Source organism: Sturnira hondurensis, unplaced genomic scaffold (genome assembly GCF_014824575.4).
Source record: "Sturnira hondurensis isolate 20B ecotype Veracruz unplaced genomic scaffold, ASM1482457v3 Scaffold0006413, whole genome shotgun sequence".
Lineage (NCBI taxonomy): Eukaryota > Metazoa > Chordata > Mammalia > Chiroptera > Phyllostomidae > Sturnira > Sturnira hondurensis.
In genome coordinates this window covers 20421189-20447812 of record NW_028079044.1, presented here as the reverse complement: position 1 = coordinate 20447812, position 26624 = coordinate 20421189, and the positions used below count along the sequence as shown (strand labels likewise).

Sequence of the window (26624 nt, the reverse complement as noted above, 5' to 3'; positions counted from 1 at the left end):
AAAAATATATAAATGTAGGAATGAAAAAACATTTATTTATTTTTAGAGAGAAGGGGAGAGGAGGGAAACATTGATGAGCAAGAGAAACGTCAATTGCCTCTCATATGCTCCCAACTGGGGACTTGGCGCCCCACCAGGCATGTGCCCCACCCCCACCCCCCCCACCCCCCGTCTTTGTTCAATCCCCCTCTTTGTTTCTTTAATTCCTGGCAAGGAATTAAACCCACCACCTTTCAGTTTGCAGTATGACACCCAACCTACGGAGCCACACTAGTCAGGGCCCCATCCCTATCTTAATCTCTCTTCTTTTGGGGACCAGAACTCTAGAGATGCAATGTACTCATCTTTCTGTCCTTGATAGTGTCTGTGAACTGTTGTCTCTGAATCTCTATAAAAATAGGATAGTTTGCTATCTATGCTGTTTAAAAAGTGGTGCCCTACAGTAGGAAGATAACTGTCCAAATTTCTGGCATGTCACAGATTACAGATCTAAGTCAAAAGAAACCAGCAGAAGGACCAAAGCAGCTTCTCATATTTTTTTCAGAGATTATGTTTCAAAAGATAAAGCCTGAGCATGCTAAGGCATTTTTTTCTCAGTTCAGCCTACACTGTCTTATAATTAATGGAAATTTTTCTTCATTCTGTAACCTGTTTTTTTAAAATTAGTTTTCAGCATTATGATTTTGGGGGGGGTAGTCTCTTAGGGAGAAATTACATGCTACTACACTGGGGACTGATAACTGTATCATTTTTCAACTAGAATTGTTTAGTTGTTTTTAACAAGATAAAAATTCAGTAAAAACAGTTTCGAACACCTCATGAAAAGCGAAGCCATTTTAGAATATTTTTCAAAAGCATTCTCTATTTCTGCATTTAAAAAGTAAATAAATTAGATAAGGGAAAATGTATTTTAAACTGCTTTACACAATATGCAAAGAATAAACAATGAGAAATGAAGACTAAAAATAAAAATATCCCTGGATAAAATGCACATGTAGAGAAGATGATTTAGGATGTTATAAATAACTCATATGAGGTAAAGCAAACATGTAATATTTATAAATCATTCTCTAAAGAAAGGCATATTTTATTAATCTGCAAGTTCCTTAGCAGATTAATAATAAAAGCTTGGTATATAGTATCAACAAGTCCAATTGCTGAGCCCCCCAAAAAGTTCAAATTATTTTAAGGTGAGTTTCCTTCTTTTTCATTTGATTCATCTTCTATAACCTAAAACCAAAAAAAATAAAGAGAATTTAAGAATTACGGAAAAAATCAGAAACTGCTATTTTCCTGTTTTTAACATTACTTGTTTACCTGAAATACTTTAGTCTATAACAATGCATGTCAATAAAAATAAATCTACCAACAGCCCTAAAGAACAAGGTTTACATTGTGACCTGGTAGCCTAACAACAAAAAAGCAAACTGAATATTAACAAATTAAATAAAAGCACTGGTCTCTATTGCTTTTCCCTGAAAGAGGCAATAGTAGCCAAGTCTCAGTTGGTCAGAGAAGACTATGATGATTAATTGGTATTTCCTAGCTATAAGACTTTTTTATTTCTCCCCCCAAAAATTTTATTTATTTAAATGTATTCTGGGATCTATACCAAACTGTTATTGTAAAAATATGTATTAGAAAAATGAATCCCTAAAAAAGGGAGGGAAACAAAATATATTGGCAACTACTTGGGCTTACTCAGATAAAAATTCATTTTAAACCGTAGAAAAATGTTGACTTTCATGTCTAATAAGTTAATAAAACTACCAATGAAACTACTTGAAGAATAAAAACCAAACCTATTACTATCCTTTCATGAGTTAATATACTACTCAAATAATAAAGAATAACTCCTTCAGTAAGGAAGAGTTATATAAACCTAAGATTTTTTTTTTCTCTTCACCATACATACAATTAAATGCCAATTCAAATTTACAGCTGAGAGTCCCACCCTGGACAAGTAAATAGAAATGTTTCTTTGTCAACCCACTACCGTGTCAACTAATATATTTTTTTAAAAAGCATACAGAAGAAAATGGAACAAAAATAAGTTTTAAAAAATCTAGATGAAATCTGGTTCTGATCTGAGACAATCAATGAAGAAACAATTGTCTCATAGTTTCTCTTCTGTGTTGAGTAAAAATGGGTATTTACTTCCAAGAAATTGATATTTTATATCCAATCTTAGCAACACCCAATCCAAAGAATTTTGTCAATCAACTCCTATTTTAGGCAGAATATTCCTAATGTAACAAATGGGACTAAGTGCTGCAGAGGAACACAAAGACCTAGATATGACTACAGGTCTATCAAGTAACCTACCCATAAACATAAAGCTGAAACAGACACACAGAAAGCAGCTTTGGACCAAAGTAGAGAGAACTTAAAAAACGAGATGGCATGTATTGTACCCAAAGAACCTATTTTAATATCACCCAGAGATGAGTGTCTCTCAAAGGAGCTGAGAGGAGATGCCTTCTCTATAAAGGCATAGAATTACCTGAAGAGTTTTATCAAATTTCTAATTTCCACATACACTTTCCCTTCTTGATAATCTCTCTCCCCGTAAGACCATGTCTCCTGGCTGAAAATCACTGCAGCGGCTGAAAATCACTGCAGTGAGGATCACTATTACTACTTAGAAGATGCTGTGCTGTATTCCTCAACTATCTTGAGGGCAGGAAAAAACGTTGACATCAGGCTGTAGATAAAGCTCTATGGTCTTACTAAATACTGTTTTACTGTAAAATATAGTATGATCTCTTGATAAGCTTCATGTCTGCACATTTAAAAATAAGAAGTGGATAAACATAAGAACAAGAAGTGGATAAATATGAGTAGTAGAGCTGTTCCTCTAAAGACTTCTAAATCTCATCTATAAAACATTATGTTTTGAATCCACTTTTCCTAATTTTTCTATAACTAGAGTAGCAGTGTATGCATGCCCTCTGAGTCTCAATTTTCTATGCACAAAATGGAAATGATTTACTCAATACACTGTGGTATTAGAACATTAAATGAAGTAATAGTTGTAAAAATGTCTGGCACACAGTAGTTATTCATAATACTAAAGTTAATTCTAAATTAAGGAGTCTTTAAGTTTAACAACAATTGCAACAATAAAATCCAGCCCTTAAGAAAATGTCAGGTCATGAATTTCTTTTCTTCTCGAAAACTAAACCATCACATAATATTGGCATACCTGTTCTACACCTTCTACTTCTGGAATATAAAACTGCAGCATGTTCTGAATTCCATTCTTCAGAGTAATGATTGAACTGGGGCAGCTGGTACAAGAACCTTGGAGTTTCAGTTGTACGATGCCATCTTCAAAGCCCTTATAGATTACATCTCCCCCATCTTCCTGCACAGTTGGCCTGTGGTCACAGTATATTTGTGATATATTTAATAGAAGTTTTCACCAAAGAAATTTAATACAATTCAGCTTACATATATTTTTTTACTTATTTATTTTTAGAGAGAGGGGAAGAAAGGGAGAAAAAGTGGGAGAGAAACATCAATATAAGAGAGAAGTATTGATCAGTTGCCTCTTGTATGCACCCCAACCAAGGACAGATCTGCAACCCAGGCACATGTCCTGACCAGGAATCGAACCAGCGACCTTTTGCTTTGCAGAAAGATGCCAAATCAACTCGGCCAGACCAGTCAGGGCCAGGGCTTAGATTCTGTATCAATAAAATTCACAAACTTAGAGCTACTCTTACAATAGAGAACAATAAATGTAGCTAGTCTCATTTGTAATTTTAATTTTGCCAACTTCACTCATACAAATATTTGCTCCACTTATTACATTTTAATCTTGTGTATAATAATCTCAAGTAATTAAGATTTCAAATTTCCTAATAATTATAGTAATTACCTATGATAAACTTATTAAATTTATTTTGGGTAAACACAGGGAGATTGACACATGCTAGTTATTTTTTTTCAGGTAAACTTTTCATTGAAATACAACATTAATACAGAAAAATGTATAAATCATGTATAGTAAGTCAATTAATTTTCACAAAGTGAATATACATTTGTCCCAGACCAAGACACAGAACACCAGCACCTCAGAAGTGCTTTTTTTAAAGATATATTTTATTGATTATACCATTACAGTTGTTCTATTCCCCCCTTCATTCCCCCTACCTGCACACTCCCTCCCCCACCATTCTCCCCCCCTTAGTTTATAACATGTCTCAAGTTCTTTAGATTCTATATTTCCCCTACTATTCTTGTCCTCCCCCCTATCTATTTTCTACCTACTGTCTATGCTATTTTCTGTACCTTCTCCCCCCTTCTCCTCCTCCCACTCCCCTGTTGCTAACCCTCCATGTGTTCTTCATTTCTATGGTTCCACTCCTGATCTAGCTGTCCTCTTGGTTTGCTTTTGTTTTAGGTGTGGTTGTTAATAACTGTGAGTTTGCTGTCCTTTCACTGTTCATAGTTTTCATCTTCTTTTTCTTAGATAAGTCCCTTTAACATTTCATATAATAATGGCTTGGTGATGATGAACTCCTTGAACTTGACCTTATCTGAGAAGCACTTTATCTGACCTTCCATTCTAAATGAAAGCTTTGCTGGATAGAGCAGTCTTGGATATAGGTCTTTGGATTTCATGACTTGGAATACTTCTTTCCAGCCCCTTGCCTGTAAGGTCTCTTTTGAGAAATCCGCTGACAGTCTGACGGGAACTCCTTTGTAGGTGACTATCCCCTTATCCCTTGCTGCTTCTAGGATTCTCACCTTCATTTCAATCTTGGCTAATGTAATTCTGATGTGCCTTGGTGTGTTCCTTCTTGGGTCCAACTTCTTTGGGACTCTCTGAACTTCCTGGATTTCCTGGAAGTCTATTTCCTTTGCCAGACTGGGGAAGTTCTCCTTTATTATTTGTTCAAGTAAGTTTTCCACTCATGGCTGTTTCTTTCCCCCTTCTGGTACCCCTATAATTCAGATGTTGGAATGTTTAAAGATGTCCTGGAGGTTCCTAAGCCTCTCCTCATTTTTTTTTTGAATTCTTATTTCTTCATTCTTTTCTGGTTGGATGTTTTGTTCTTCCTTCTGGTCCATTCCATTGATTTGAGTCCCAGTTTCCTTTCCATCACTATTGGTTTCCTGGACATCTCCCTTCCTTTCAATTAGTTTAGCCTTCATATGTTCCTCTAATTTGTGACTATAATCAACCAGTTCTGTGAGCATCCTGATAAACAGTGTCTTGAACTGTGCTTCTGAGAGGCTGGCAATTTCTCGGTTGCTTAGAGTTATTGGCTCTGGGACGATGAGTTCTTCTTGCACCATCTTTTGGGCTGTTCGTGCCTGTTACGTAGCAGAAGCCCTAGGTGTTCACCAGGGTAAGGCAACTCAGTCGCTGGGTTGTGATGATGTATGTGGGGGTGGGGTCAGCGAGGAGCAATGGCATCCCGTCTGCCACCTCATGCCTCGGCCCCCACAGGTGCAGCAGCTGCCACCATCACCAGGGCCTGCGAGTTTCGTCCCACTGCATGCGAGTGCGCCACCGCCATCAGCCCTCGACCCCTGGGGCCTGCGTGGTCCGTCTCATTGTGCGCGAATGTGCGACCTCAGTCAGTCTGCCCCACACCCTGACTGGGTCCAGGCCACTTTTCCGCCTGGGTCGGAGGATCTGTCCTGCCCGACCCTGCTCCACTGCTGGCTCCGCCCCTCTTACTGTCACGGTTGAACTGTTAGTTGTTGTCGGACTTCCATTTAATTCAATTTTCTGTTCTTTGGCTGTGTCTTTGTTCTCCAAACCTTTGTTGTATTCAAACTTGGTTGTGGGAGAAGGCACAGTGTTTCCACCTATGCCTCCATCTTGGCGGAAGTCCAGAAGTGCTCTTGTACTTCCTTCTGATCGCTCCCCCTAACCAAATGTTAACTATTTCCTAATTGTTATCACCACTGATTAGTTTTGCCTGTTTTTTTTAAGACTTTATTTATTTATTTTTAGAGAGAAAGGAAGGAGAGAGAAAGAGAAACATCAATGGGTGGTTGCCTCTTACATGCCCCTTATGGGGGACCTGGCCCACAACCCACGCATGTGCCCTGACTGGGAAGTGAACCAGCGACCCTTCGATTCGCAGGCTGTTGCTCAATCCACTGAGCTACACCAGCCAGAGCAGTTGTGCCTTTTTTTAACTTTAATATTTATAAATATAAATTCCATTTAGAAATCATATAGTATTCACTCTTTTGTATGTGACTTCTTATGCAGAGATTCATCCTTGTTGCTGCATGTAGTATAGTTCATTCAATCTCACTGCAACATAGTATTCCATTAAGTGAATATGCCAGAATCTGTGCCTTCTATTGTTCATGAACAGCCAGTTAATACAAGTTTTTGGTTTTTATGAATGGTGCAGCTATGAATATTCTCGCAAATGTCTTTTGGTACCCATATATATGATACTGGGAATACACCTGAGTGGAATTGCTGGATCAAGAATATGCACATGTTCAGATTTAGCAGATAATGCTAATAGAAACGTACATTCCTATCAGGAGTACATGAGAGTTCTGTTGCTCCACATCCTCATCAATTGGTGCTGTCACTTTTAATGATTTTAACTGTTCCCAATGCATTAGCAGTGATAGATCATTGTGGTTTTAATTTGAATATTCATAGTGACTAATGAGGTTGAGCACTGTTTCATGTTTAGTGGCCATTTGGTTACTGTTGTTTTTGAGTTGCTGCTCCAGTGCTTTTGCGAAGAGACTGCTCCAGTCTCCATGTGATTGCTTGTCTTTTTCTTAACTATAGGATTTCAAAATATATTGCCATATATGTATGATAAATATCTTCTCTATATTTTGTTTTTCACTGTAAATGGCATCCTTTGTTGAAGAAAATACTACAGTCTAATTTATGTCCTTTTCCATGATTTTTCTTGTCCTGTTGGAAAAACTATTTACAAATGTAAAGGTCATGTAGATATTCTATTTCACATTTCCTTTGTAATTTCTTTCTTTTTTTTTAATCAGTGTATGGTTGCCTCTCATACATCCTCTGCTGGGAACTGGCCTGCAACCCAGGCATGTGCCCTGACTGGGAATCGAACCTCAATCCTTTGGGTTCACAGACCCGTGCTCAATCCACTGAGCTACACCAGCCAGAGCCCTTTGTGATTTCTTTATTGACATGGTCTACTTCTCATTTGCCCCTATTACAAGGGTATAGTCCTAGGGCAGGAGTGTCAAACTCATTTTCACGGGGGACCACTTCAGCCTCACGGTTGCCTTCAAAGGGCCAAATGTAATTTTAGGACTGTATAAATGTAATTACTCCTTAACAGTTAAGCAAGAGCTTGACGCTGCCGCAGGATAGAAATGAGGTGCCAGGCCTTGTGTTTGCCACCTGTGTCCTACAGGGAACCCAACTAAGAGTCTGGATGTTTCCTGAGGCCGCACCCTCCCTGACTGACCCTAACCTCCAATTTTATCAGCCCTAGAACCCCAAGACTGCCACAACTCTGCTTAGCTTTCCAACTGCTTCTTGACTTCTTAGCTTGTTCCCTACCCAGATAAAAATAAGCAAGTGCCTTGGGAGAGAACCTCCAACTGTTAGGCTTACTTTTTCTTAATTTCTCTCTAGAATCTTGGCCCTTTAGGACAAAGCTTCATTGGTGACCCAGAATTTTTATTTTTGTCTTCCCATCTCAACAAATTTGCTAAAAGCTAAATGCTTTCTCTGATTCTTAGCAGCTGCCCCTGACCAGCTTCTCATAATCTAGCCTCACATCGAGAATCAGCAAATGCTCTGAGGGAAGCCTCAACATGCTTTCTTTCTCTACAGAATCTTATTTGCTTTGATAACTATTTAATGCCTTCACACACAAAGTTTTTCTTTTAATTGTATTTTACCTTGTTTTTCTAGAATTTCTGACTAAGACCATCCATCTGCTAGAAGTAAAATGCTGAAGCCTGAAGCTCTCTACTTATTTAAATGTATTCTTTATGGAAAATAGCCCCAAAAAACAAGTAATCCTCTCCTCACAATCTTCCCAAACACTAAACCATTTTTTAAAAGAAATTAAACAATATCAAACAAGGAACATGTATAAAGGACCCATGGACAAAGCAAAGGGGGGTAGGACTAAGGGGTGTAGATGGAGGTGGGTGGGGCAGGGAAGGATAGAGGGGGGAAAATGGAGACAACTGTACCTGAACAACAATAAAAAAAACCTAGCCCTGGCTGGTGTAGCTCAGTGGATTGAGCGCGGGCCTGTGAAACAAAGGATCGCAGTTCAATTCCCAGTCAGGACACATACCTGGGTTGCAGGCCAGGTCCCCAGTAGGGGACACATGAAAAGCAACCACACATTGATGTTTCTCTCCCACTCTTTCTCCTTTCCATCTCCTCTCTCTAAAAATAAATAAATAAAATATTTTTTTTTAAAAAGAACCTAAATGGTGAATGTGAACAATAAATTCATTTACTGACTATGTTTACATTGTTTTAAAATTTGGAGCAAATATAGACAATATATAGGCTTTAAATTCACCTATCATGGTTACCTACTGTGGTTTACATTAACTTATACTTCTTTTAAAACTCTACTATAATCTTACAACCAAAAGGAAATTGCTATAATAAAAATCGGCTCTGTAGTATATTTATTTGATTTCAAGTAGAAAGATAAGCACATACCGTATTCTAGTATCTAACAATTCTTTAATCATTGCCACAACTTCATCATCTTCTTCAGATCCTAGAAACAATTACAAATAGAACATTATCAACACTATAAATTTCAGGGGAAAAGGGGATGGACTCACATGAACAAGTATAAAGGACACATGGACAATAACTAAGGGTGGGGGCGGAAATGGGAGGGAGGTGGCAAGCATGGGGTGGGGGGTGGGCAGGGTTGGGAATATAAGACAGAAAGTTGTACTTGAACAAGAATTAAATAAAAAGATTATTTTTTAAAAACCACTAAAATTTCATAACCATCCAAATACATTTATTAAAACAGGGCAAATTTAACTTAATTTTAATGTCTCATTAAAAAATAAAAGCACAGAACATTTAATTTGGTATGGTAATAAACTAATTTGGGGGTAATAGAAAGATCACTCCTTAGATTCTCTGAAGGAAAATTAAGGAGCACTGATCCATTCAGTATCTGGTGACAGCAGTGAGTATACTGAAATAATTTAATCTACTAAAGAGAACAGGGTCTGAATATTTTGGTCAATAAAAAATTATAAACTTTCCTCATTCTCAAGACTGAAAAGTAGCAGAAACAAGAAGTTGTTTAGATTTTGATGGAAACTTTAGACACAAAAAAGCACACCTACTTTTGTAAGTTACATTTTCAATTTCTCAATTTTGTAGCTTTAAAAATGATGATCAGCCCTGGCTGGTGTAGCTTAGTGGATTGAGCACGGGCTGTGAACCAAAGGGTCATGGTTCAATTCCCAGTGAAGGCATATGCCTGGGTTGTCTGCCCAGCTCCCAATGGGGGCCATGTGAGAGGCACCCACACACTGATGTTTCTCTCCCTCTTTCTCCTATCCTTCTCCTCTCTCTAAAAATAAAAAAAAAGAAATAAAGTATTTTTTAAAAAATGATGATCATAATGAATATAAATGTAAACCTTATAGAAATTTCCAAAATGTTCCACAAGTCTGAGCAAAAAGTTGTCTTTCAATTTTATTTCATTTTTGTTTTTCTTTTACTTTGTAAGGTTATACACTGATTTTCACCAAAGCCTTTTTATGGGTTTTAATTTTTTTTAAAGAAATTTATTTACCTTCAGAAAAACTAAAAATGTAAACAATTCAAATTATACCATAACATACATGAGCTCCATGTGCACTTCTTCCAAGTACTTTACACAAAATAACTTATTTTCATCATGTACAAAAAGTACAAACCACAGAGAAAAAGAGATCATGTGGCTACATTAAAAAGAAAAGCTATGTTTGCTCTGGCAACACAAACACTAAAATTGGAATGATAGAGATTATCATGGCCCATGAGCAAAGATGACACAGAAATTCATGAAACATTCTATATTTTAAAAAGAAAAAAATTTCTAAATGACAGACACATAGTAAAAAGATAAAGTCATGGTTTCAGAGAAGTTATCTGCTATGAAAAAATCTAACTCAGAATACTTCTTATTTTTCCACTTGTAAATTTTTTTAAAATATATTTTATTGATTATACCATTACAGTTGTTCTATTCCCCCGCTTCATTCCCCTCCACCCGCACACTCCCTCCCCCACCATTCTCCCCCCCTTAGTTTATAGCCACGTGTCTCAAGTTCTTTGGATTCTGTATTTCCCCCACTATTCTCGCCCTCCCCCCTATTTTCTACCTACCATATATGCTATTTTCTGTGCCTTCTCCCCCCTTCTCCCCCTCCCACCCCCCTGTTGCTAACCCTCCATGTGTTCTTCATTTCTATGGTTCTACTCCTGATCTAGCTGTCCTCTTGGTTTGCTTTTGTNTCATTCCTTTCTGGTTGGATGTTTTGTTCTTCCTTCTGGTCCATTCCATTGATTTGAGTCCCAGTTTCCTTTCCATCACTATTGGTTTCCTGGACATCTCCCTTCATTTCAATTAGTTTAGCCTTCATATGTTCCTCTAATTTGTGACTTTGTTCCTCTAATTTGTGACTATAATCTACCAGTTCTGTGAGCATCCTGATAAATAGTGTTTTAAATTGGGCTTCTGAGAGGCTGGCAATCTGTTGGTCGCTTAGAGTTATTGGCTCTGGGACTTTGAGTTATTCTTGCGCCATCTTTCGGGTTGTTCGTGCCTGTTCCATAGCAGGATCAGAGCCCTAAAGTGTTCACCAGAGCAGGGCAACTAAGTCGCTGGGTTGTGATGCTGTATGTGGGGACGGGGTCAAAGAGGGACTATGGCGTCCTGTCTGCCGCCTGCCGCCGCGGCCCTCACCGGTGCCGCAGTTGCTGCCGTCACCGGGCCCACTCGTTTCGTCCCACTGCACGCGAGTGTGCCACCGCCATCAGCCCTCGCCCCCTGGGGCCTGCGTGGTCTGTCTCACTGTGCGCGACTATGCGCCCGCGGTCTGCCCCGCACCCCAACTGGTTCCCATCTGCCTGCACGCCTGGGTCGGGGGCCCTGTCCTGCCCGACCCTGCTCGCTGCTGGCTCCGCCTCTCTTACCGTCCCCGTTGAACGGTTAGATGTAGTCGGACTTCCGTATAATTCAATTTTCTGTCCTTTGGTTGTGTCTTTGTTTCTCCAAACGTTTGTTGTATTCAAACTTGGTTGTGGGAGAAGGCACAGTGTTTCCACCTATGCCTCCATCTTGGCGGAAGTCACTTGTAAATTTCTTTATTATTGTTGTTGACACTATTGCAGATGTCCCCATTTCCTCCCCATTTGCCCCCCTTCTCGCAGCCCCTGCTTCCCCTTCCTCTGGCCATCACCACACTGTTGTCTGTGTCAATGGTTTATACATATGCCTTTTTGGCTAATACAATTACTTTCTTTCATCCAGTCCCCCCTCCCATTTGATAGCTGTCAGTCTGTTCCATGTATCCACACCTGTTTCTATTTTGTTTGTTAGAATATTTTTTAATAATCTGATAAACTCGATACAAAAAAGACATACAATTCCATTTTTTTTAATGGGCAAAGATTATGAACAAGAAATACAGCGTGCAGCAGAAGTAAGGCCTGCTTGAGTGTGGTTGATAGGGTAATCATATGGGTATAATAATTTATAGTTTTAAGTTGAACATTTCACCTAAAATGTCATATGGTATGCTTGAGTGTGATATTGTTATGTTACAAAATTACATGCTTATGATTTTGTAATTAAAAGGGCGTTATTTGTGCCAGACCCTACATATTCACAAGGCGAATAATGACTAGTAAAAATGAAAACCTTCAGGCTCAGTACCTTAATACCAAGGAAATGCAATTAAAGCAAGATACCATTTTACACTTAACGTACTGATTAAAAAATGTAAAAGACACTAAGTGATAATAAAGATGTAAGATGTATATACATTTCTAAACTGTATATAAATTAGAACAATTTATAAAACAGCAATCCTACTTTTAGGAATATACTCTAAAGAAACTGCACAGATGCACAAAGAGGCTGTACAAAAATGCCCACTGCAATATTTGTAATAGAAATCAGCATGAACAATTCACTTGAACATAAGGAACAAAATAACTGTGGTTTACTCATATAATGACTATCCAGCACTTAAACTAAATATAATAGAATTACATCTTTTACAGATGTATTTCAAAATATTATACTCAGTGGAAAAAGGAAAGTTGCACAGAACATGAGTTAAAGTTTAAAAACAACACCCAACATTATACACTCCCTGCAGAGACTTGTATTTGCAGTAAATGTTTAAAAGCAAACGGGAAGGAGAAAGGGGAAAGAGACTGGGGTTGTAGGGATCTGGCTGTATCTTTAATATCTTATTTTAAAACGGGTCTTACAGCAACCCTGAACAGTTTAACTGGTTCAGTGTGGTTGGGCATGATTCTGCAAAGTGAAAGGTTGCTGGTTCTATTTCTAGTCAGGGCACATGCCTGGGTTGGGGGTTCAGTCCCAGGTCACAGTCCCTGTGTCCAATAGTCAGCAAATTGATGTTTCTCTCTAACATCAATGTTTTTCTCCCTCTCCTTCCCCCGCCCTTCCCCTCTCTCTAAAAATAAAAAAAAAATCTTTTAAAAAAAAGGGTCTAAAGCAGTTATAGCCAAAAATTAACATTTGTTAAATCTGAGAGGAGGGCAAATTGGTGAGCTTTATACTTTTTTTCTGACGATTTTTATTATTGGAAAATTTAGTTTGGATTAACTAAATTTTATATTCAATTTATATTCAATTTTTCTATTCAATTTGTAGACAAGTATTCAAAAATGATGTGCAAAACTAGTATAATATATATGAAGTTTTATTTCCTTCTGGAATTGGTTCTGGAGCTATATATAATACAATGATAAAAATCTGTATTCCCATGACTTATGAAATTAAGACAAATATGAAGAAAGTACAAGTCTTTCTTAAAAGATAAGTATTAATTACCCAACATATTACCTGCTTCTCCTGAAGATGTTTCCTCAGTAACTAAGGGTAATCCAGATGCAAAGAAATCCATGATTGTTGCATAAATATCTGGTTTCAATAAATTCCAGTCTAACTCTTCATTTTCCTGTAAATATTTTAAGGAAAATGTTAAAATTTCCACCCAAGGGCACAAATATAAAATAATACTTGTATCTTTTAAGAATCTTTTTCTATATATATCTTGTACTATGCAACAGTATCCATTTATGGAGAATACATGTTACTTCCAGTCGTTAAAGGATCTGGCTTACAATGACTTTCAGAAGATACAATTGTACAAAATTTCTCATTCATTCATTCATCAAACCTGTATTAAGTGTGCTGTATATACCATGAGCTATATAGGGGATACCAAAATGACAAAAAGATATTTTTTCATGAGGTAAAGACAGTTATGTTTAAACAGGATAATAAAGAAACTTCTTATTCTTTTAAATAAAACAGGATATAACTGCTTGATCAAACACATAGGATATCTGACAACCATTAAAAAACAATTCAGTTTACATACATTATTACTTGAGAGTATTAAAGAAATCCAATGAGACAACTGTAGAACCAAAACATAGGACATGTCTTATTTGTGGCTACTATGCTACAGGACTTGTGAACTGTCAACAAGATCAGTATCCTTAAGAAAGAATCTATTAACTATTTCACCCCAAAACCTGGCCACCCAGTTAATTTTATACATTTTCTTTAAAGGTATAATTCGGGCCCTGGCTGGTGTAGCTCAGTGGGTTGAGCGCAGGCCTGCAAACCAGAAGATCACAATTCGATCATCTGGGTTGCAGGCCAGTTCCCAGCAGGGGACACATGAGAGGCAACCATGCATTGATGTTTCTCTCCCTCTCTCCTTCCCTTCCCCTTTAAAAAAATTAATAAAATCTTCTCAAAAGATGTATAATTCATATATACTTAAATAGTACTAACATCTAAAAGGAAAAAGGCAGGATATACTGTTTTAATTTTTTAAAGGAGAGCTCTTTAGGAGGAAGAACTATTAGATGCAGTCTATGTAGACTCAGGAAAGTACTGGCTAGGGTCTATACTTAAATGCTATTAAAATTGAGGCTACATGCATAAGAACTATTTTTGTAATGGATTAAGAATGAATTTAGAGGTAGTATACTACAGGGGAAATAAATGGGCACTGCTATGGAGTGCAAGAGCAAAACTAGTGAGATGCCTTAGTGAGTGGGAATGGGAACTAGTTCGAGGTAAATTTTTTTTAAAGATTTTCTTTCTTTTTAGAGAGGGGAAGGAAGAAAGACAGGGATAGAAATATCAACCAGTTCCATACCTCCGGCTTCCAACCCAGGCATGTGCCCTGACCAGGAATTGAACCAGCAACCTTTCAGTTCACAGGCCAGCACTCAGTCCAATGAGCCACATCAACCACACCTCAGGGTCACTTTTGAATAAATTATTGGAACATGGTCAAGAGGACTATCTCATATCTTCAGTAAATAGAGGGTTCTACTAAGTAAGGAAATCTTAGTATTAAAAAGAAACATTTCCTGAAGTTGTCTGAATGAGAAAAAGGCAGCATATAAGCTGAAAATATACTTACACATTTAGAAAAAGACATAAATAATAAATACCAAGTTGTCTCCTTGGTATATAATATAATAAAGAAGCCTCTGAATTATCAATTACAAATCAAAAGGAAAACAGGGAATTGTTGAAGATATCAGGTAAATGGAATAGCCCATGATAAGGAAGGTTGACTAAAAGAAAACAAATCAAATATGTTATTCTACCTATTAAATATCAATGTGTGCCCTCATTTAGAATATTATTTATTGGTTATATCATTTCATTAAGAAAAAAGAGTGGAGCTGAAGAAATTTCAAAAAAAGTAATTAAATTATAAAAAAGAAATAAATAATGATCTACCAAAATCAAATCAAGAAAAAAATCCCTGTAAGATATAATCAAGTTTTTATCTGAACATATTTTTATATAGCATAGGCTATATGAAAAGAACTAAATAAAAATGTCTTAAAATTAATACATAATTTCCTGTTTGTAAAATAAACACAATAACTACTACATTTTTGGACTATAAGATGCACTCCCCCGCTGCCATTTGGGAGGAAAATGGGGGTGCGTCTTATAGTCCGAATGCAACCTACATGGCTAGGGGGCGGGCGGGCAGCAACCTATGTTATTTATGTTATTAAATATTTTACCACATTTTTGCTTCAAAAATTTTTTCCTATTTTCCCCCTCTAAAACCTAGGTGCGTCTTGTCTTATGGTCTGGTGCATCTTAAAGTACGAAAAATTCAGTAGTTGTAAGAATTAAACCAGATAATATACATAAAACACTAGTGCCTTATCAAACATGTTGGAGATATTAAATAAATGCTAATCCTTTTTCCCCTCAAAAAATATCAAAGAAAGAAAACTTAAGAATAAAAAGCACAGGCCCAGATGTCTCCAAACTAGTCAAGACTGGGGATCAGTTAACATGGATTTGCTCACCATGATCCTATATTTGGGGGAAGGAAAGCTGAAAATTCAATTTAGGAAATTTTACATCACTGGTTCCATCTACAAAAATATGAGTGCATAGTATATGTTAGGCATTGTTCTAGGTAATCTTAACAACACATACAATCTTCATCTTCACAGAGTTTATATTCCAGTGCAGGAAAGACAGGCAATAAAAATAAACAAAAAATATGATTAAGCTAAGTGCAATAAAGAAAATGAACAGGGTAATGAGCTCTTGGGGGAAGTACCACTTTCACAAATATGGACAAGAAAGAGCTTTCTGAGAAACAGGTACAAAGGAATACTGAACTAGATGCTACATGTTCCTAATCCATATGTCCGCTTTCATGGTACATCAAAATAATCCTTTCAAATTGCTTATGAGGAGTTGAATGAATGTTTTTATTCTGATGCAAAATTGAACAAGTGATTAAGTTCAGTGCATACAAATTGATTAAAAGATTTTAAAGGACACATAGCTCTGGCTGGTATAGCTCAGTGGAATTGAGTGCAGGCTATGAATCAAAGGATCGCTGGTTCGATTCCCAGTTAGGGCACATGCCTGGCTTTGCAGGACAGGTGTCCAGTAGGGGAACACAAGAGGCAACCACACATTGCTATTTCTCTCCTCTTTCTCCGTCCCTTCCCCTCTCTCTAAAAATAAATAAATAAAACCTTTTTAAAAATAAATAAAATTAAAATAAAAGGATACATAGTTCAAATTTAAATAGTTCATTTCTCATTAATCTAGTATACTTAAAAAAATAAACAGCCTTTTCTAGCAAGTACCGCCTTAGCTGCTGCAGTGGGTAGCACAATTATCTTGGTTTCTTGACATTTAGAGGTTGACCAAGTGCTGAAGAACTTACACAATCCACTGCTCTTATGTGTGAAGCTCTGAAGTGTTATTGAAGGACAGTAGAATGAGTCAGATGCCATGAGGTGAGTGCCCACTTTAAAAGGAGAAATATATATTCAATCATTCTGTTGGTCAAATATATATAATGTGTGACTATTTATTTGCTTCTCTTTTTACTCTATCAGTTACATTAAAAATTAGTGAAAATAATACTTGGAAGCTTAAATTCTAGCCCTGACCCTGCTACAGGCCACTTATATAATCTTGGACACTGCATTTAACCCTTAGAAGCTCAAGTTTTTTTCTTTTGAAAAATGAGAGAACTGGAAATTCTAGTAAATAATTACTTAAGATGTGTTAGAAGTAAATTTAATTTGATATTTTTTAATATATTTTATTGATTATACCATTACAGTTGTTCTATTCCCCCCTTCATTCCCCTCCACCCGCACACTCCCTCCCCCACCATTCTCCCCCCCTTAGTTTATATCCACGTCTCAACTTCTTTAGATTCTATATTTCCCCCGCTATTCTCGCCCTCCCCCCTATCTATTTTCTACCTACCATCTATGCTATTTTCTGTGCCTTCTCCCCCTCCCACCCCCCTATTTCTAACCCTCCATGTGTTCTTCATTTCTATGGTTCCACTCCTGATCTAGCTGTCCTCTTGGTTTGCTTTTGTTTTAGGTGTGGTTGTTAATAACTGTGTTTGCTGTCCTTCCACTGTTAATATTTTTCATCATCTCTTTCTTATATAAGTCCCTTTAGCATTTCATATAATAAGGGCTTGGTGATGATGAACTCCTTGAACTTGACCTTATCTGAGAAGCACTTTATCTGTCCTTCCATTCTAAATGAAAGTTTTGCTGGATAAAGCAATCTTGGTTGTAGGTCTTTGGATTTCATGACTTGGAATACTTCTTTCCAGCCCCTTCTTGCCTGGAAGGTCTCTTTTGAGAAATCCGCTGACAGTCTGATGGGTACTCCTTTGTAGGTGACTGTCCCCTTATCCCTTGCTGCTTCTAGGATTCTCTCCTTCATTTTGGTCTTGGCTAATGTAATTATGATGTGCCTTGGTGTGTTCCTTCTTGGGTCCAACTTCTTTGGGACTCTCTGAGCTTCCTGGATTTCCTGGAAGTCTATTTCCTTTGCCAGACTGGGGAAGTTCTCCTTTATTATTTGTTCAAATAAGTTTTCCACTCGTGGCTGTTTCTTTCCCCCTTCTGGTACCCCTATAATCCGGATGTTGGAACGTTTAAAGATGTCCTGGAGGTTCCTAAGCCTCTCCTCATTTTTTTGAATTCTCATTTCTTCATTCCTTTCTGGTGGGATGTTTTGTTCTTCCTTCTGGTCCATTCCATTGATTTGAGTCCCAGTTTCCTTTCCATCGCTATTGGTTTCCTGGACATCTCCCTTCATTTCAATTAGTTTAGCCTTCATATGTTCCTCTAATTTGTGACTTTGTTCCTCTAATTTGTGACTATAATCTACCAGTTCTGTGAGCATCCTGATAAATAGTGTTTTAAATTGGGCTTCTGAGAGGCTGGCAATCTGTTGGTCGCTTAGAGTTATTGGCTCTGGGACTTTGAGTTATTCTTGCGCCATCTTTCGGGTTGTTCGTGCCTGTTCCATAGCAGGATCAGAGCCCTAAAGTGTTCACTAGAACAGGGCAACTAAGTCGCTGGGTTGTGATGTTATGTGGGGGCGGGGTCAAAGAGGGACAATGGCTCTCACTGGTATTGCAGGGCAACTAAATCGCTGGGTTGTGATGCTGTATGTGGGGGCGGGGTCAAAGAGGGACTCTGGCGTCCCGTCTGCCGCCTGCCACCCCGGCCCTCACCGGTGCCGCAGGGCAACTCAGTCGCTGGGTTGTGACGTTGTATGTGGGGGTGGGGTCAAAGAGGGGCAATGGCTTCCCTCCGGCACCCGCCTCCGCGACCCCCACCAGCACCGCAGCCACCACTGTCACCAGGGCCACGTGCCCCACTCCACTGCACGTGAGTGTGCCACCGCTGTCAGCCCTCCACCACTGGGTTCGCCCCCTGGGGCCTGCGTGGTCCATCTCACTGCGCGCGAATGTGCAACCTTGGTCAGTCTGCCCCGCACCCCGACTAGGTCCGGGCTGCCTGCGCTCCTAGGTCTGTCCTTCCCGACCCTGCTCCGCTGCTGGCTCTGCCTCTCTTACCGTCCCCGTTGAACAGTTCGTAGCTGTCGGACTTCCGTATAATTTGGTTTTCTGGTCTCTGGGTGTGTCTTGGTTCTCCAAAACTTTTGTTGTATCCAAACTTGGTTGTGGGACAAGGCACAGTGTTTCCACCTATGCCTCCATCTTGGCGGAAGTCTCTAATTTGAGATATTTTAATAACTGTATGTATAAAACACATTAAGAATGGAAATTCTGGAGAGGTTTTCCAACTCAGAAAATACTAAAAGTGCCTATTTTATTTCATGCTATATTTTTACCTTTGTGACAGTGATAAAATCTGGTCCAAAGAAGACACTTTTCACTCCTTCGATCCTAAATAATTGCCTGTGAAAAAATAAAACATAACAGATAATAAGTGTAATTATAAAAAGTTTATACATAAACAAAACACAGAAAAATAAAAGAACTTCCATGTACTCCTCACCACCTTCAAACCATGGCCAAACTTGTTCTATGCTCTTCCCCTGCTATCGAGCAATCCCACAGTAAGAATACAGGGCATTTTTATTACCGCAAAAGATCCCTCATTTCCCTTTGCATTCAGTCCTCTTGCTTTACCTCCATGCTTTGCTAACTTTTGTTTATGGCAATGACTTATTTTTGTTTAAAATTTTCTTCCAGCTTTGAGATATAATTGACATGAAACATTATGAAAGTTGAAGGTGTACAATGTGATGATCTGATACACATATACAGTGAAATAATTACCACAGTAAGGTTAGTTAACATAATTTATGGTTTCTACTTTACCATCTGACATATATTTAAATTATCTCCACTGGCAGTTTTTAAAAACAAGAAAATCATTCCATATCTGATAACTATTATTAATTATAGTTACAAGTGGATTTATTATAGAAATGACTTCATATTGAAACATCTAGAAATTCAGCTATTCTTAAGAATTAAGTGAGTAAGTTTTCATTGTTTATTAAAAGCAGTTTTAAAGATTCTGAATGGAAATTTACCATATTATCATTTTGATGGGTTATTTTTTTTAAGTAAAAATATAAATTTTTATGTGGTCATGATACAGCTCCCTCAAATACATCACTTTTCAGGAGAGGGTTTCCTAATATCAACTCTTAGGTTTCTTTATCCCTTAACTGAAAAGAAAGTATTCTCTGAAAAAAATGCAGTGCACATAAAAATGCAATAGGTCAATAAAGCTGCCTTTACCCCCAAGTCAGTTATTTATGTTTCCTAGTAAAAGCAAGTGGAACACAGTAATATACCTTGCCAGAGGAGAGCAAAATGCTGCAGCTGGTGTAGGGAAATCCATGGTCCTTGTCTCAAGAACTGGTTTTCCTGGAATAAACTTTAAACTGTTGGGATTTGGGGTATCTTGTGTTTGAATAAACATGTGTCTCGCTAAAAGAAAAAAGAGAAAAAATGTTATTCTAGAAAGTAGTAGTAGTTAACAGTTTATAGACTATGAGGTACTCATTATCAGAGAACCAAAAGAAGAAAAATTAGTATATTAGAAAATAAGACTGTATTGCCCAAACTGACAAAATAAGAATTTTTAAAGACAAAAAGGCTGTTTTATCAATATATTTATAATTGCATTCAATTTTATATAAATTTTGCTTATTTAGTTTGTTACTCAACAGATTCCAGTAACATCCTATATTTAAGTAGGAATGTATATTATACTTCAGGAATCATGTATGTATTCTACGTGATGATTTATGATTTTGATACCAATGGCTACTATAAATTGTCATCACTATGATAGTAATACAGTAAAACCTTACATTCTCTTCTTTCCAAAGTGCTACCATCCTTTTAAAGACAAATTTTTTAAAAGGTATAAATTTCTAATAATAACTAATATTTATTGTGAGCCTACCATTTACATACCAGAGACAGGGTCAAATACTTCAAATATATTTAAGCCTTTAACAACCTTATGAAGATACTATTATTCCCACTTTGCAAATGAAACTGAGGCTTGGAGATAAGTAACTTGTTAAATTATATAGAGTTAAGGAACAGCCCAATAGCACAGAGTTAGTGACATTATAAATTATTGTGTAAGTGGAAATCTATGTGACTCACTTTCTGGAATAAAAATTATCTTTACAGATTCTTTTCTCTCTTTCTTCTAGGCCCATGAATATATTGAGAATGAATTCATTAAAGCAATAAAGAAAGAACAGAATCTTTAATTTCCTGAGTTAAAATGATAACAGCTTATTAGACAAAAGGACAGACAGGGCTAGGGTTTTAAAACTACTAAACAGACCTTTATTATTTATTACGAAAATAAACCTTTTGACCAAAAAAGAATACCAATTCTTATCATAGAGCAATATATGGAAAGAGGTTAATTCAATGAGTTATTAACATGTGCTAAGCATGGTGCTAAGCACTCCACATGAATTACATTATTTAATCCTTACATCCTTCCAGGGAGGTACCGTTTCTATCCTGTTTTACAAATGTGGAAACTAAACCTCAGTGTCACTCAACTGAAGTACTAAAGCCACCAATTTTCCATCACTGACTTGCTTAGCCACTGTGCATACTGACACTCCATACTTATTAATGCCAAGCATAACAGGAAAATATATTTAAAATCAGTCTTATCTTGTCATAATCCTTATACCACACAACTTAGAAAAGATGGTAAAGCATGAAAAAGCAACAGTTTTATTTTAAATTACAGATTAAATCTGGCAAAACATATGGTTGTTATGGAAGTGCTTTTTTTAACCTTTACAAGAGAACATTCTAAGTTGACAGCTGAGAATTGTTTTTGCACCTCGCCATGCAGTTCCAGCTAACTGATGTTGACTCATTTCCTTGGTGAAGTAGAAATTGAAACTAAAATCCCATACATTTTGCTTACTGAGGCCATTGTCCTATAAGATATCAGTTGGTGAGTTGGTGACCAGGCAAATCCTAAAAGAGAAAAATTTTAAATGATAACCTCAATGTCCAAGTGCTTGATCTAAAATGTTTATACTTCTAACCAGTAACTGCCTCTGAAAAACTGTATTACAAGGGAACAATTTTTCAGATGGCACATTAAAGAAAGGGTTTTCTGTAAATATAAAGACAAGGTTCTTTTAACCCTGGTTCCAATTTATCATTTCTCACCACGTTTCTTAACAATTTATTGCTAATCAAAAGCTTCACACGTTATGCACTCTACCAGTATTTGAAAAATTAAATCTGGATTTATTCTGCTCAATCCATTTGTGTAAAGCTATACATACAGGAAGAAAAATTTTTAGAAATAATTGAAGGTAAGAACTGTAAGTGTAAAAAAAATTTTTAACAGAGCAGTCTACATATACTATCTGAAGTAGAAAGTAATATATGACATCACTACATAAATTTTCTTTTCACAATGAACAAAGCTATTTCAAAAAAGTAATTTGACTTGTCCAATTATGGTCTCATTTTGGTTTAATTAGGTATTTCAAAAATGACTCCTAGGTCTATCATCCAGAAAGACACCCCCGAACTGTCATGATGGTGTCACCAGGACAGAAAGGCTGATCCAAAATAAGTTTTCCTATTGTGCTTGGTACTTATAGGTAGATAGATAGGCAAAAGTTCCTTCAAAACCAAAGGTTAATAGTGCTGAAAGTCAGTATCAAAGTCTAAAATCAGTAGCTCTCCCATTGGAAAAGCCTAGATGACCACGTAATTCAGTCCCAAAGTAATTTAATGTCCAATTTAAAAAGCTTAGCATGCTCAGTTACTCAATATTTATATTTAAATTATTCTGTGATTGAAGAAAACAGGCAAGACACTCCTGTTCTTGCCCCAATACACAGTAGAGATAGGTGTCTCTACCCTAATCCAAACCATGCCAATATCCCAAGTCAGCCATCTTCCAGAGCCTGGCCACAGGCGGTGTTCAAAGTGCAGATGGGCCAAGAGCTGAATCCAAACTCTTAACAGCTCCATGAGCACATACAGATAGGTATTTATACATAGACACACATACCCTCCACCCAAGGTTCCCTAGCCACAGGACAGTGGTTCTATTTCAATAATTTTCAATACTATCTTAAAACCTATTTCCAATACTAAAGAAAATAAAAGCATGCAACATCAACCAGATTATTTTTAAAAAACCAAAATAGTGATTAATTTTGACAAAAAAATTACAAAACATTATGTTTTATGGTCTGGATAAAAGCTAGAAATTTACTGATGGTTGAGGTAGTCTTATCACAATGAAGAGGGCAATAGCTTAAAATACATGATTCTTTGAAACACAAACCCATCATATTCTTTTCATCATATTTTCATTTCAGAAATCATTTATTGAGCAACTCATATTTCAGAGGATGTGTTACAGAAGATACTGAAATGTCCAATCTTGCAATTTAATACCAATAATATGTGTAAGCACATGATTATAGCAAAGCGTGATGCTGTGATAAGAAAATATGCTACATCCTTTTATAGGCATCAGAGTAGAAAATTTACAAATTCTCATCTTTTATGACCCACAAAATTTTATTCAGGCACAGTTTCATTAGCTTCTGAAAAGCAATTTGCTCTAAAGGACGTGAAATTTTACCTGTGTTACAGAAGGCTGGGGGTAGTGGGAAAAGTGGTCTTTGTGCAAACTGATGCAGAGGCTGTTTCTTCATGGTGTATGGAGTCATCATACAACAGAACCTATATTTAAAAACAAAAATGACATTTTAAGAATCCTTTAAACTCAGTTTCTAATTCTCATATATTAAAAAAGCCATAATGAAAATAATAATAAAGCCAAACTTTTATTTTCTATATACATTATTTTTCTTTCTTAGGCAAGGAATAGCTACAAACAACTTAAAAACAAGAGTTCAGGGGGCAAGTTATAGCCCTGATGACTGAGTGTACACAGGATAGTGCAGTATCTGGTGCAAGAAGAAGAAATGCATCTATACTAGTGATTCATAACCTGGAGTCCCAGACTCAGTTATGCACGAAGGAGGCAAAGAACTAAAAACTGTTTTTCCCTTCTTTTTAAATTTTTAAAAACTAGGCAGTAGACTCACACGATTCTGAATTTAAATGGAAAGAAGGAAACACAACAAAAAGTCCCCCTCCCTTTTCTGTTTCTAACACATTTCCCTGAAAAGAGATAACCCATACTATGTGGTCCATATGTATCATCCCCTTTTTTAAACATCTGATTATTTTCACCTGCAAACTCTTTAAGGAACTGTCTATGGGACATTATGGGACATTTCTATGTCCCTGGAGCAGCTAGCATGACAGCTTCAGTTCTTCACCCCTAAAATGAAGTTAATATTCACAGCCACCTCATAAAGACTGGGGCAAAGACAGATCCAAATAATCCAAGTAGACTCTGAGCAGGTAGCTCAGTTATGAGCTCAGTGAATGGGTAAATAGGTGGAACAACAAAATGGATGTTTCTCTCTCTCTTCCTTCTTCTCTAAAATCAATCAATAAAAATTCTAAAAAATGAAATGTATTTAAAAATAAACAATCCATATAAAGTGCTTAAAACAGTGCTGCTAGGCCATGTAGTTGGTGTTCAATAAATACTAGTCATCACTACTATTATTATGTGACAGACATGACTCAAACATGAGAGGTGACTACTACAAACTTAATTTTTTCAAGAAATGCATTTAAATTTCAAGAGCACCATTAACACTAAAACGCCTTACAACGAGATTAAATCCCGTTGGGTCCTTTCCTCCTTTTGTTCTAGAAATGAAATTGGGATACAACACCTACTGAAATCCTCAGTGCTCTTCCCGTAACCAATGTCGACAGACGCTATTGGCAGGGCGCAGGGAAGGGAAAAAGCAAGGGATCGCAGTAGCTTTAAGCGGTGGGGAGGAAATCTAGGTGTCTGAATTCTCATCCCAGTTCCCTCACCTAGATGCTGTGTGCCCTCAGACAAGTCACCCTTTCTGGGCCTCACTAAGAAAACGAGGAAATGTGGTGAGATGTTCTCTTCCAATTTACGACATTCTGATTTTGTTTTTAAACGGCAGAAGAGGAAATGTGAAAAAGAGCTTGAGGGGCTGCATGATTTCAAGAGTTCTTAGCGTCGGGTTTCTACAGCCAGCCTCTGCTAACCTCCCCACCGCAAGGACTCAGGCACAGGGTCTCAAGAGCCCGGGAGTCCTGCACGGCCGCATCCGAACAGGAGCAGAGAAGCTGCCTCAGCGAGTCGCCCACCTCCAGAGTTCAACCCCCAACTGCTGCGACAAGGACGTAGCCAAAAGCTCGGTCACTGGCACTTTTCCCCACCCCACTTGAGGGAGTAGGTAGGGCGATTACTGCTCCACTGCCTAAGTTCAGCGGCATTGCCATACCGAGCTCAGAATTTGTCACCTACCGCCTGCGTAACCCCGCAACACTCGCCGCAGCACCCCAGCCCAGCCGGGCCGCCGCCATCTTAGCCCGAGTGCGCCGGCGTGGGACCGGCCTCCCTCTTCGCCGAGCAGCGTAAGCCCCGCGCAGGCACAGGCGCAGGCGCAGCCCTGCGGGAGCTGGACTAGCACCGTAGAGAGCGCACTCTATGGGTGGTAGGTAGCGCTGCTTCCGATGAGGGTCTGGTTTGCGCCCAGCTGTTTACAACCATTGCCTGTCTACTATGTAAACCCATACAAGGAGGGAAACAAATACCTCAGTAAGGCACGAAGAACAACACACCTGCATGGAGCTTCCACACTTTTCTTACATCCCGAGTGCAGCTCTTCCACCCACTGGACTTGCGGTTAGAATGGTGTTCCCTACCCCTAAACCCGCCTCATAGCCATTTCTAAGATCCCACTTTCCTCCGTTCCCATCTCAGCGAACTGCCTCAGGAGACTCCCTAGAGCATGGCCCCTGAACGTTCTTGCCTTCCTCCAGCCAGCTGCCTTCCGTTGGGCCCGATGTGAACGTATGTGTCTTACCCATCTGTTTGGCTGGGCTTACGGACTTGGTCATCTCAGACCAACACACATACGAGGACTCACGTTGTTTGTGGCTGCCCTGCGCTGTACAAACATGAGTATTGACTAGTTTTTAGAGCAAAGTACAAGAGCCCATTAAGTATTCTTCCAAAACGTTCTGGATCTATTGGCTTTCTTTTGGGCAGCAGTTCTCAAAGTGTGGAGTGCATCAAAGCATGAGAACAGCCCTGACCAGTGTGACTTGATTGAGTGTCATGGACAAAGGGAAAGAAGATAAAGTCAGCACCATCTGTTATTGTGGTACCATTTACTGAGCAGGCCTATGACCTTGTTAAACACGACTGCCATTTTACTCTTCTATGTTTATGTCCCCAGGACTGGGAATTATTAGAAAGCAAGAAAAGAACTACTCACTACAGCCACAGATAAAAGAAAACATTGGAACAAACTGCAGCCCCTGTTACAATGTCCTAACAGCCCAGGGGTCACACGACAGCAGCTTCCTACCCCTTTTTAAAACCAGTTATAAACCAGTAAAAGCTCAAAGCCCCACTCCTCCGTGCTGGTGACTCTTTCCATACCATGCCCCTCTCCTTTCTCGGAGAGTGAATAAAAACTTTATTCTCTACATTTTCTTCTGTTTTTGAATTCTTTCACAGCCTACATCACTGATCACCCTAACAGAAAGGTGGTGGGTTCCTTCCTGTCCGGGAACATGCCCAGATTATAGGCCTGGCCTGAGGTTGGGGTGGGTATGAGAAGCCATTGATGGATATCCTATCCCCCTCTTTCTCTTTCTTTTTCCCCTCCCTTCCCTTCCCATCTCTCTAAAAACAAATCATTTTAAAAAGTAGGGTTTTTTTAGAATGGGAAAACAATAGGGTTTTTTTAGCATGGGAAACAATATGGCAATTAACAGAGGAGGGGGCAGGGAGGGAGGTGAGGGTAAAGGGAAGTTAAAGGGTGATGAAAGGAGACGACTTGGTATGGTGAACCCACAATCTGTAGATGATACAGAAATTGTACCCCTGAAACCTATATAATTTTATTAACCAGTGTTAC

General features: G+C 38.1%; 1 protein-coding gene and 1 pseudogene across 4 annotated transcripts; one reads left to right on the top strand and one right to left on the bottom strand.

Annotated features, from left to right (window-relative positions):
• Nucleotides 1-602: 602 nt before the first annotated feature.
• Nucleotides 603-25215, bottom strand: NFU1 (NFU1 iron-sulfur cluster scaffold). Of its 4 annotated transcripts, none has more exons than XM_037048196.1 (8): nucleotides 25001-25215; nucleotides 23213-23313; nucleotides 19902-20037; nucleotides 18924-18990; nucleotides 13071-13185; nucleotides 8672-8732; nucleotides 3206-3380; nucleotides 603-1230 (listed from the first exon to the last, which is right to left on the bottom strand). In XM_037048196.1, the coding sequence occupies exons 1-8, from the start codon at nucleotides 25057-25059 to the stop codon at nucleotides 1186-1188; spliced, it is 759 nt and encodes a 252-aa protein (XP_036904091.1). In that variant the 5' UTR covers nucleotides 25060-25215; the 3' UTR covers nucleotides 603-1185. The 4 variants fall into 4 exon arrangements, with proteins under 4 accessions (XP_036904091.1, XP_036904088.1, XP_036904089.1 ...); XM_037048193.1 differs by lacking the exon at nucleotides 25001-25215 and adding an exon at nucleotides 24565-24734; XM_037048194.1 differs by lacking the exon at nucleotides 25001-25215 and adding an exon at nucleotides 21521-21573 and having other exon boundaries at nucleotides 23213-23299.
• On the top strand, nucleotides 9950-10049 carry LOC118989008 (uncharacterized; annotated as a pseudogene).
• Nucleotides 25216-26624: the final 1409 nt, after the last annotated feature.